The sequence below is a fragment of the Triticum aestivum genome, chromosome 3A (genome assembly GCF_018294505.1).
Source record: "Triticum aestivum cultivar Chinese Spring chromosome 3A, IWGSC CS RefSeq v2.1, whole genome shotgun sequence".
Taxonomy (NCBI): domain Eukaryota; kingdom Viridiplantae; phylum Streptophyta; class Magnoliopsida; order Poales; family Poaceae; genus Triticum; species Triticum aestivum.
Window position 1 is genome coordinate 276855495 of NC_057800.1, and position 12474 is coordinate 276867968.

Consider the following 12474-nt stretch of genomic DNA (forward strand, 5'->3'; position numbering starts at 1 on the left):
GTAGTTATAAATCAAGAGGTTGGGTGTTTGATACTGCTCACCCACTAATTTTTTGAAGCTTAAAAAATAATAAAATAATAAATGGGCCAGGCCCAGGATGGAGGGGGAACGTGCGGGGAACGTGCGCCAGTTGTCTCATGGGCCGACGGATCTGCTATGTATGTATACGTATAGCTCGTACGCGTCACATACCGAGGTGTCTATACGTTATGGTCAAATGACCATACTACCCTCATACGGTTTGTGAAGGGGGGGGGGGTGTTGTACCGAAGCATGGCTCGCGTAGAAGAGGGCCAAATAATGTGCTCGTAGATGAGAAGCAGCCGAGTTAATTTTATACAAGACTATGTTACAGTGGGGGACGGTGACCACTTGGACCAATCAACACGGCTATGATTTCTAGTAGTACACTAACACACAATACCCAATCACTACAACGCTTGTTGCAGTTAGCGCCCAGTTAGCCTGACCATCCACGCACCACCCAAGTACAGACCAAGCAGTGGACCCGCCAAAAGCATCTGAGTCAAGGGATCAGTCGAGGGCGTAAGCACAGCCGCAGCAACCACCGCACCAACAACAACATACCTCCAGATTGAGAGCATTTGTTCGCTGGAAACCAGTCCAACTTGCCCCAGCAACAGCTGGATCACAGGGACCTGGAAAAGAGTAGCATGGAAATTCATTATATTTCTAACAACAACAACAATAACAACAAAGCCTTTAATCCCAAACAAGTTGGGGTAGGCTAGAGATGAAACCATAAGATCTCGCGACCAACTCATGGTTCTGGCACATGGATAGCAAGTTATGATAGTACTATTTGCTGTGCAGGTCTATGATAGTACCATTTGCTTATCAAAGGAAGGAAAGGCAAACCACCAGCTCATTTGGATAATCAGATAACGATTTACTCAGACATGCACGAGTGCCAATTCCAGTTATCAAGATTCAGCTACTGACTGGAGCATACATGATTAATTTGAAAAAACCACGACAAGTATTTTAGAACGGAGGGAGTAACAATATACTTTCTAGTTGTTCATGAAGTGGTCCACATGATCACTCATGACAAGAACGTAAAAAACACAAATCACAAATTAGATCCGGTGGAGAACTTTCTTGACAGGTATAACTTTGTCTACACATACAGACTTAATCCTTTCTTCTTTTTTGCGGGGAACATACAGACTTAATCCAACACAACCTATTTGTGGTTACAAAATCCAGTGTCTTCATAAATGATACCTGCCATTTTAAAGCCCTTGCAACAACCTAGCAAACCTACAATGAAGTGGATTCTCAGCAATGTCTGCCACATGAACATCCGTGTACATAAACTTAGACAGAACATTACATGATCCAATGTTTAATTTTGGTACAATTGTAAGCAAAGGAACACTTTCCAACACCCAACTTAATATCATGTTCTAAGCATAGAGGCCATGTTTACCTGAAAAGATAATCCTGTGCTGAACAGAAGCACAAGTACGAACTCAAAGTACTGGTCTATTGACCATATCGATTCCACCGCTCCTTCGGCATAATTCACGAAGAAGTTCAATGCTGCTGGAGCAAGAACAGTGTAGGAGAATAAAATGCCAAGGTAGAACAGAACTGAAGAACCCAAAACAATGGGCCCTAGGAATTTCCGCTCATCCTTGGTTAAACCAGGGAGAACAAATGCTATGATCTCGTACAAAATTATAGGACTTCCGATTAGGAGGCCACAATAACCAGAGACCTGAAGAATATCAAAAATAATAAAGAAAATCATTACTTAATTTGCTTTGACATATAACCATGGAAGAAGGGTGCATGCTGATTAAAATCGGATACACAAGGAGTAACATACATATTACTGTTTTTCATATAGACTAATAACCAATATGAAATCCAGCGGTCTTTGGAGCAGTTTATAGACTGGTATGTGTAGTAGTTTGTGCCTTGCATAGTTAGCCACCTTTTTTAAGGATAGAAGAGTGCACACTTATTCCATTGCTGCAGTCACATGTACAACCCTATGTACTAACATTTGAGTTACTCACATGCTCTTATGTAAGTTTGCATCACTAGCTAGCAATATCATGCAGTACTTTCTAGAATTAAATTTGTGAGAGTGTAGTATCAATCACTAAACCATAGCAATTAATAAATTGATTTGAAAAAAATATACCAGTGTATTTTACTGATGTGAAAATATTACACATTTTTAAGATTTACATCCCTTTCCTTCTCAGAAACCTTGCTACTAGTGCCTACCACACTCAGGATCAAGAAACTTCTGTGCAAATAGCTCCGTCAATCCGAGATATTTATCAAGTGCTTTTGTGCAGGCACATAGGACAATCTGGTTTGTTGTATCTTCGCATTCTGATTGTAAAATATGTGAAAATGTGCCCCCAGAAGTGAAATTCAAATTTAGCTTCCCAATCATGCGAGTGAAGATTTTCATATTCTATGCAAGAGACTGTTGGTGATAGTGTGCTAGTATGTTGATAATTTCATCACTAGACGTAGTGTGGCTATAAAAGTCAATGATGATGTCGCCATTACTTCCAGACAAAAAGGGACTATGTCAGGGCGACCCTTTGTGTCCAATGGTATTCAACATTGTTGCAGAAATGTTGGCTATTTTGATCAAACGTGCCAAACAGGACGACCAAATTGCAGGGGTAGTGCCACACCTTGTGGATGGGGGCCTCTCAATTCTGCAATACCCCGATGACACGATTCTTTAATGGAACTTGACCTCGGAAAGGCTACAAACCTGGAACTTTTGCTTTCAGCTTTTGAGCATATGTCAGGTCTGAAAATCAATTTCCATAAAAGCAAATTATTCCGTTCTGAAGAAGTCAATGAGACTGCTGCACAAACGTCAACCCGTTCGGTTGTGCACAAGGCCAATTCCCTATTAGATACTTGGGAATTCCGATTCATTATTGACGCCTCACTAAAACATGTCGAAGAGCGCATAGAGAAATGATCAAGCAGTTGGAAAGGCAAGTTGGTCTCTGGTGGAGGATGACTTGTCTTGATCAATTTTGTTGTCACAAACACGGTTCTCTATATGCTCTCATTTTTCCAACTCTCTTTTTTTCGAGAGTACGCCTAGGCGTACCATAGCTTTAAAGAAGGCAAAATAATAGTTACAAGAAAGCTACCACTCGATGCGAACAACGAGTGCAGCGCAAACACCACACCCAACACGACCAAGGACACACACCACGCCAAGCGAGCTACAACGCAAAAGAGCCTATCCTCGGGGGATACACAGAACCGCGTCTCGACTGACGCTGAAACCTCCGAGACCACCAACTGCTGCAGAACTTCACTTGCCGACGCACGCGTACATTGCGCCACGGAGGATCAAGCAAGGACAGCGGCGAACACCGGAGGAGAGCAACGAGGAGCCAGCGCGTCTCCAAACACAATGCTCCCAATAGAGGAGCGACGTCGAGGACGCCGCCATTGTGCCGATCCAAGAGCCGAATCGAGGCTTTCGCCGGAGACATCCACCAATACCAAGGGCGCGAGGGGAAAGGCGAACACACTCGATGATGCCTCCAAGGAGGAGAATGACATCCGCGGGTGCCATCATCGCCGGCCCGGCAGACGCCGTGCAAGATTTTCATCTGCGTGTAGCCCCTCTCCACATCTCCATGGAATTGAAGGCACCGTGCAAGAAAACTCGCACCGCCGCCACCGCAGCACTTGCCGACGTAGCTGCAAAGCCAAGGACCGACGACCGCCCGCCCGACAAGGTAACCACAGCCACACCACCAACTCCCAACCTGTGCGAGGACCCGCAGCCAACCAGCATCTCCGGCCAGGTCCGGGACGCCCGCGACGGTTGTCACCCACCAAGGGACAACCTTGCGTCTGACCGGACCTGCCTCTTCATGGAAGAACCCATGCGACACCAGCAGAAGAGCAGCGCCGCTCGCCACGCCGCGCAGGATTGACCAGCCGCTCGCTGCTCGCCAAGACTCCATCTTGGCCGAGCCATCGAAGTGCCACCACCAGCCTACTCGTGGGACTCGCCGCCGCCTTTAGCTAGCGCCACCGCCACCAGAAACGGACCACCCCACCGCTGCCAGGCCCCGCCAGGCCCGCCGCGCCACCAGGCCACCCACTGAGCGTCGACCATCCATCCTCACCTCCGGCCCGCTCGGATCTGGCCAGGCACGAACTCCCTCGCGGCGAGGAGCACCAAGCCGCCGACGGCATGCGCACTCCGCCGCGACGCGCCGTCACCAGACCGCCGTGCCGCCCCGCACCACCTCCCGCCAGCGCGCATCCGTCCACCGCGCCGGTCACCGAGATCCGCCGCCAGGCCGAAGAAGCGGTCCCCCACGACCACCGCTCCAGGTGAGGGAAAGAGGAATCCCGCCGCCGGCGGCACCATGTGGGCTTTGCCCGGCCGGCGGGGAGGGGGAGAGGGAGGGAGGCTGGGGCCGACGGCAGGGTTAGGGCACCCGAGTAGCCCGCGGGGGGACAACGCGGGGCAGGGGAGGGGGGCTCTACTAAAATGATCCATTTTTCCAACTCTCAAAAAGGGGTCCTGGGGAGGTTGGATTACTATAGATCCAGATTCTTTTAGCGGGGGGATAGTCAAAAGACAAAATATAGGCTAACTGAATGGAGTGTGGTTTGTCGACAAAAAGATCAGGGAGGCCTAGGTATACTGGACCACCAGGTCAAAAAAATGCCTTAGTAAATAGTTGTACAAGCTTCTTACCAAGGATGGTGTCTGGCCAACCATCTTTCATAATAAGTACTTAGGCCCAAAGGTCGTGTCTCAGGCATGCTGGAGCCTATGGGTTTGCATTTTTGGGCAGGACTGATGGCGGCAAAAGAACACCTTTTCGCTTTGGTACCTTTGCAATAAAAGACAGCTCAGAGATCTGATTCTGGGAGGACAAGTGGCTAGGAAACGCCACGCTTCGAGAACAATATCTAGCTTCGTACCGCATTGCTCGCGATAAGAATGATACTCTTGCACAAGTTCCGAGCTCCTCCACTCTGGATGTATCATTTGGGAAGGATTTGATCGCCCGCCGCCTCGTGTCATGGCAACATCTACTATCTTAGTTGGATGCGATAATCCTGACACAAGGCCGGGATGAGTTTCGCTGGAATGTTACAAAACATGGGTCCTCTATGGTCGACTCTATGTAACGTGTGCTTTCACCCTCATAGCACACTCGGAGATTCCAGTGGACAATAATAAACAAATCTGGAGTCCAAGATACCGCTAAAAGTTAAGATTTTCATGTGGTACCTTTGCAGAGGTGTTGTGCTGGCTAAGGACAACCTCACTCATCACAACTCGCAAGGAAGCAAGAAGTGTAGTTTTTCTGCTCTTGCGAGACAATCAAACACCTCTTCTTTCACTGCAAGTTCGCGCATTCTACATGGTCAGTGATCCAAATAGCACCAAATTTGTATCTGTCAACAACGGTCACTGGCTCGACAGCATACCCAAAAATTTTGTACACTAATAAGGTTGGGAACGTTTGCCTTACTATGATCCAATTGGCTATGTAGAAATTATATGGTTTTAATGATAAAAACTCTTCTCCCATGCAGGTTATCTCCTCCCATTGTATATGCTACACCGAATGGAGTATCGAAAGGGGGCACTTGCTTTCTAGGTGGTCTATGCTACATCGAATGGAGTACCGACCACTGTTCATGGAGGTTTGTACACAGTTGGAGCAAATGCCCAAGTACCCAGGGAGGTTTTTACCCCAACATGTGTGATAGCATAGTCTCCGGATAGGCCTCCACCACCCCCGACATAGGCATATGTAAGTGCATCCAGTGCCCCTTTGTGGTTTTAGAGTATTGACGACAAAAATGGTTAAGGGCCTAATGTGTTTGTGAGTATACATAGGTGAAAGTCCCTGAAGATTTGGTTTAACCAATGATAGTGACCGCTAAAAATGTGAAGGAAACATTAAAGGTTTCAGTGCGCCCTTTAGAAGAATTAGCCGGGGAACTGAAGTGTGAAGACTAGCTCTTTACTAGTTCTTTTTATTCCTTTCTGAGTCACAGGGCAAACCATACGGTCAAGGGGGTCCAGGTGTTAGGAAGACGATACTTACAAAGTGTGCTCAATCACAACCTATTTCTTCAATTGAAGATTTCGGAAATATTTTTGAGTGCAGGATGTTTTCTTTGGTGTGCGAGATGATATTCTTTGGCACATCTTAGTCAAAGTCCTCGCTGAGGAATTAGGAAACCAGCTGTTTGGTTCCCTTATCATGAGAAATTTGAGAGTTCAAATTTTCGACTGTTGTGCCAGCTGGCGATAACACGGCTGTGGGTGCGTTCTGTCCAACAATCACATCGGCCCTCGAGTTGCGGCCTCAGTTATAAATAGCCCCCATCCTCCACCATAAGTTGGTTGGCTGCTCCGTGTGAAATTTAGACAAGTGTTGTCTGAGCAACCCGTCCTCCCTAAGCCTTTGAGTGAATCCCAAGGAAAAAAACAATGCCTAATAGCCAAAGTGATTGAGCATCACTGAAGAACCTGTTCGAATTCGTTGAAGACTTGTTACTATTGAAGACTGTGATCTTCAAGACGGATAGGTGTCGGTTCTGAAATCCAAGTGATTGTGGAATGCCGAAGAACAAGTATGTGAAAGTCCAGGAGATCTATCTTGAAGATACCATGAGTGATTGGGTGAGGTCTAAATGATCTTAGCTCAAAGAGAATAGGGTGAAGACATTGGTCTTCTAAGTTAAATCTCAGCCTTCCAACCAGACATTGGTCTTCTTGTATTTGTCATAGCAACTCAAACTGGGGCAACAAATTCTTGTCTTCACCGAGCTACTGGTTCTATATTATTCATCTCTATTTACTTTATAGTTGGGGTAGGACCAATTGTTGAGAAGCTTGTCCAGCATCTTCTGAGATGGTTTGGGCATATTTAGCACAGGCCTCCAGAAGCTCCAGTGCATAGCGGACGGCTAAAGCGTGCTGATAATGTCATCAAAGGTCAAGGTAGACCAAACTTGACATATTAGGAGTCCGTAAAGAGAGATCTAAATGACTGGAATATATCACCAAAGAACTAGCCATGGACAAAGGTGCTCAAGTGAAAGCTAGCTATCCATGTGCCAGAACCAAGAGTTGGTTGCGAGATCTTATGTGTTTCAGCTCTAGCCTACCCCAACTTGTTTGGGGCTAAAGGCTTTGTTGTTGTTGTTATTGTTGTTGTTGTTGTTGTTGTTGTTGTTGTTGTTGTTGTTGTTGTTGTTTACTTTAAATAATTTGTATCTTCTGAAGAATTTAATCCTCCCTCTTCTGGAAGTCTTTCACTAAATACTTATCTGTTCCGCTCCATTTACTTACGCACTGTTTAATATTCAGAGTTTTGGTACTGAAGTGTATCTGTCTTTACATTAGACTTGTTTACATGTTCTGTTATGTTCTTGTGCATGCTATCTACTCTGATGACTTTGTTCTAGTTCTATTTGATTGTGTACTCTAGTTTTCTTCAGTCAGTTATATTTCAGTTCTGTTTAGTTCATTGTTCTTCGAAAAAATAGTTTTTTCAAATAGTTTCTTAAAAATCTCCTATTCACCCACCCCCATCTATTCGATTAGACGTTCTTACAACATAGTTTCGATCTCATGTGACTTTACTTTTGTCTTTATGTCTTCTTTTACTTTGTGAGACTCTTAGCGTTGGTTGTGTGCATCCTAGTCATGCAAAGGCCGGGTGTCACACATTATGCTTTGTATCCGATGGATGCTACATTTTAATTTAATAAAAGCAACTTTATCGGAAACAAGACGGTAAGACCTATTTGGATTGCTCAGTTCATATCGTTGTATTGTAGCAGATGCCCCAAGCTGTACACTATGTATACAATGAATAACTTCACAATGCAATATTACTAGAACATTAAAATAAGAAATGTGACTTGGCCTTAAAGGTTCACCTTCAAAGCCAAGAATATTATTAATTATCTAAAAAACTACAAGAATAATATCAACAAAATACTAAGTGCACAGCAGTTCACCTTCAATGTTGTAAAGAAAAATTCTCCAGGGGAGAGCTGCAAAAATCTGACACCCTGAACACTAACAGGCGCTTCAAGAATCTTAATTATATCTTTGGAGAAAGCAAAACAACCAATTATTGAAGCTCCAACAGCCAATACTGATATAAATATCCTCGCACGAAGTTCCTCTAGATGATCAAATATACTCATTTCCTTATCATCTGGAAGTAGCTCTTTGCTTGGATAAAGAAAATTGTATAGACTACTCTGATCTTCTTCCTGTGTGACACCTTCAAAAGAACCATTTTCGACTGTACAAGATACATTTGAGCTGTCAACATATTCCAGAAATAAATTCCACCAAGGCATAATAATTAATAAGATAAGATGTAGTTATGACCAGTTAAAAAAAAGGCACATTATGAGATGGATTTTTCTAGAGTACTTGTCTATCAAGATTGTGTTTCGTAATGCTACAACAATAAAAGTGCATCATATTCTTTTATCCAGCTGAAAAGGGTTAACACTAGTGAACTAATAGTTCCTCAAAGTCAAACAATCAATAATTCTAGTGTACAGCTTTATTTCAGCCTGTGCCTATCCTCTTTCATATATACTACTCCCTCTGTCCCAAAATGTAAGACCATTTTTAACACTGTCACTTTTAACTAAAGTACGGGTGATAATTTCCGTTGTTTTAGCGCTGCATTTACCAAAGGCTTTGTTGCTGTTGTATTTACCAAAGGTTGACACGGTAGTGACAAGAAGGTAAAAATTGAAACATACCATAAATGCCGTATTCTTGACATTTAACAATCAATTTCTCTCTGAGTCAAAATTTTCAAAACTACCACAGTACAATACCTCTGATCCGAACTCAGTACAATAAGAAATCGAACGGCGTACTGCAGTTTGGTCAGAGGCATGAATGGCTTGATTGTAGCGTCGGACCGAAATCGGAAAAAAGCTTTTTTCAATAAAGGGTGAATTTTATTGGCTAAATCGGACAGAAGCTATGTACGTATAGCATCGTTCGAGAACTTTCTCAGAAAATTTAGTAGACATTCAAGTGCAGATCCTCTGAAACCCTCCAATTGCCCAATCAATCGTTCCACTAATACTCCTGACTTGCGAGTTCAACTAAACTAATGGACTACATATGGAGGTTCCAATATGGACTAAATACAAGTCTTTCTAGAGGTTCCAATATACATATGGAGCAAAATGAGTGAATCTACACTATAAAATATGTCTATATACATCCATATGTAGTCTATATTAAAATCTCTACAAAGATTTATATTTAGGAACGGAGGGAGTAGTAAAGCTCAGATGCCTCTGAGATCTCAACACAACAATATACCAAGAAAGCACAAGAAGAGGCTAGAGGCGTACCACGTCCTGGAAGTGGATCTTGGAGGGTGGCGCCGAGGCTGCTCGATGGAGACTCTTCTCTTTGAGACGCTGGCAAATTCGTGTCCTGTCTGCTGCTCCCCTCAACAGCGGAACAGCGAAGGTGCCGGCGGCGGCAGTGGAGGGGCTCGGGCATGCATGAGGAGAGATGGGGAAGAGAGATGTGGTGGCGACGGAGGAGGATGCTGCCGACTTGCGGTGGCGGGTGGGAGAGCAGCGCTCCTGCGCTTCCCATCGTCTCTCGCGGGAGCTCGATAGGTGATAAACCGATAATTTTCTGCTCGCTTCCGCGAGTTCCGTGTGGGTGTTGCTTCCCTCGCTTCTTCTCCGTGGCTCCTGGGATGTGCTTGTGCTGTTACCGGCCACACAAGTCCTGGATATAAAAAGGTCTGGCACGGCTACACTTTTATTGGGTTATGCGGTACGCGAAATCACGAATCAAGCAATACTCTTTTAAAGATTACTAGCACAAGTGCCCGTGCATTGCATCGGACAATAAAATTAATAGAACCTGCTCAACGTGGCATTGCAGAACACTTCACATATTCAATTTTAACGAACATCAGAAATAAGGTAACCCTGAGTATCCTTTTCCCTCCATGAAGTGTGAATGTGAAGAAACCTCCCTAACATCGTTCATCAGGATGTACTGCAGCTCCGCACTTTCATCTCATACTTTCATCTGATGACAAAGTAGTGATGCACAGATGTCTTTCACTCTTTTTTTATTGTTCAGAATAACACGATTTCTTTTTTTAATGTAAATTTTAACTCATTTTTTGATGACTAACATGTTTGATTTTGAAAATTATATTTCATTTGTAATTGTTTTTTACTCTATTTAGGCTTGCCCCAAACATAAGGACTTGGCCTACACAACACGCACGCTCTTGGAAAAAGAATACACCTTCTTTCTAGTGAGACCAGAACTGCATGCACTGTCTCTCTTCCGGTTCCTCATCTCACTATCCTAGTAAATGCCACCGCCGGCCGCCTTTCCCAACCGCCGGCCGCCCACTCACGCGGCACTCTCCACCAGTGTAGATTCACCATTTTCTTTTGTGTTAATCCCCGGCCACGCCTCGCCATGCCGCCTCGCCGTTCCGATCAACGCCGTCCCTTCGTGTTTCTGGTGTGGCGTCGACCTGGACAATGGCACGGCTTTCTCCGGTTGTCGTTCCTCATTGTCGTCTACCGTGACCTGCCTCTTTGGGTGATGCGGTGCTCCGCGTCTACGCCCGTGGCGGGCTGCTTGGTGCTCGGCTTAGTCGCGCACTACAGCCTATGATTTTTGTCTGGTTAGTCCGGCTTCCACTCAGCTCTCAATATAAAAAGCTACTCTTCTTATCAAACTATCTATATCAGATTAACATAAAAAAATAAGAAGAAGGCAGTATCAGGAGCACTATATGACACATAAAATTAATTGAACCTGCAGCAAAAAAGAAGTGTAATATACAACACATACTACAGAATCAGGAGCATCTTTTTCATGGTTACTACTTGCTTGCATCTATTTAAAGTGCTACTTGCTGCAAGCTAGATTCACAAAGAAGCATTACTCTCTCAACAGTACTGCTAAGTTCAATTTGTCACCAATAAAATAGTACTGCTAAGTTCTCAGAGTGTAGGGCTCAGGATTTAGATCGAAACAAAATGAGAATTGGAAACTAATTTATCAAACAACAACTCGGGGTAATTTCCTCAAATACTTCTGACTCATTCACTGGTTAGGGGTGAGATGATCCACAACGCATGTCAAATACTATGTGCTCATGATACAGTGAACTACCAAAAACTTCATAAAGCACCTGAGAAATAAATTAATAGTACAAACTACTTTTAAATTAGGACGTCAGTAACATGAAACGTTGTGCCTCCAAAAATTATATGTATCAAAGACTACATCACTGTCAGGTATTGCATGTTCTGTCGACCAATGTGCAATATACTATTAGGCCTGTAGATCAACCATGAATGTATGCGAAAAATGCATCTACTGAGGTTACATGCATGTCATAAGTAGTTATATCTAAACTCATTTCTTTCTCTTAGGAAAAATTTAAGTTATATATTAAATCCAAAGGGATAAAAATGTAAGAAGCAACTCTTGCAGAATTCTCGATTCCCTAGAAAAAACAACATACAACAGTTGCTAATGTTACTGTCAGTCATACACATGAATGTATCTCTAATGCATAGCACTATAATTCAGAACCTTTAATCTTTGTCCTCGAGGATATGTTGCTTGGCATGGATCTGGGTCTCTCTAGTAAGAAACATTGCTATCTCATCAAGGTTAATTCGTGCCAATAAATACGTCCAAAAGAGATGAACTGTAGGTTGCCAAAGTAGCCAAAGCGAGTTGGGGAGGAAGAGAGGTTTCAGACATATTTGAAGCAACAAACTGTAGGTCGCCAGAGAACCAGAAATCATGATTTCAAGCCTGCTTGTCCACATACCTCAAGTGTAAAACCGGCCGACAAAGTTCCGGCGAATTGTGGAACACTGTCGGATGTCGGATTGTTTTCCGTCGTAGTCTGATGAGGCGACATTGGGCAGTCTTTCGGACGTCGTCTTGTTTTCCGGCGAAGTCGGTCAAGGCGACATTGGGCGATCTTCCGGCGAACTCGGCGGGGGGCGAGATACTTGCAGTCTTGCGAATTTACTATGCAATTTAGCTTGAATTCCAGTCGATCCTTTCTTTTCATTGCATAAATTCTTTGTGGAATCCGGATGGAGGCATCCATGGCTCTGTATTGGTGTAATTCTCCTACGCGGATCCATTCGAAAATAGCACGGCACAGGAGAGAAGCCAGCGGCGGCGATGTCGTATGCACGTCGTACGCCGTGGGTTCTTTCGTGTGTCCTGGACCGAGCGAGGAAGCATCCTCAGCGCAATATGGGCTAGCAACTAAAATAGACATATGGGTCATCCGTCCTGGTTTCTTTTGCATGTATATCCTCGGCCCTTTGTTTCTCGTTCCCTTTGTTTCTTGTTTCCTTTGCAGGTACGTCGTACGTTTGTCAAACAGACTCTCA

At 44.2% G+C, this 12474-nt stretch overlaps 1 protein-coding gene across 2 annotated transcripts; it reads right to left on the reverse strand.

The window, feature by feature from the left end:
- Window positions 1–285: 285 nt before the first annotated feature.
- On the reverse strand, window positions 286–9798 carry LOC123061168 (sec-independent protein translocase protein TATC, chloroplastic). 2 transcript variants are annotated; one of them, XM_044484114.1, is made up of 5 exons: window positions 9415–9798; window positions 8038–8330; window positions 1454–1744; window positions 1249–1284; window positions 286–659 (listed from the first exon to the last, which is right to left on the reverse strand). In XM_044484114.1, exons 1-4 carry the CDS (start codon window positions 9665–9667, stop codon window positions 1276–1278), a joined length of 846 nt encoding a protein of 281 aa, XP_044340049.1. In that variant the 5' UTR covers window positions 9668–9798; the 3' UTR covers window positions 286–659; window positions 1249–1275. The 2 variants fall into 2 exon arrangements, with proteins under 2 accessions (XP_044340049.1, XP_044340048.1); XM_044484113.1 differs by lacking the exon at window positions 1249–1284 and having other exon boundaries at window positions 9415–9797.
- Between the last annotated feature and the right edge of the window lie 2676 nt (window positions 9799–12474).

Coding starts and splice junctions, on each gene's coding strand:
- LOC123061168 (XM_044484113.1), bottom strand. CDS start 9,667: ATGGGAAGCGCAGGAGCGCTGCTCTCCCACCCGCCACCGCAAGTCGGC. Junction 1,745..8,037: donor TTTTCTTTACAACATTGAAG/GTGAACTGCTGT, acceptor GATATTCTTCAG/GTCTCTGGTTATTGTGGCCT. Junction 660..1,453: donor GCACAGGATTATCTTTTCAG/GTAAACATGGCC, acceptor ACTCTTTTCCAG/GTCCCTGTGATCCAGCTGTT.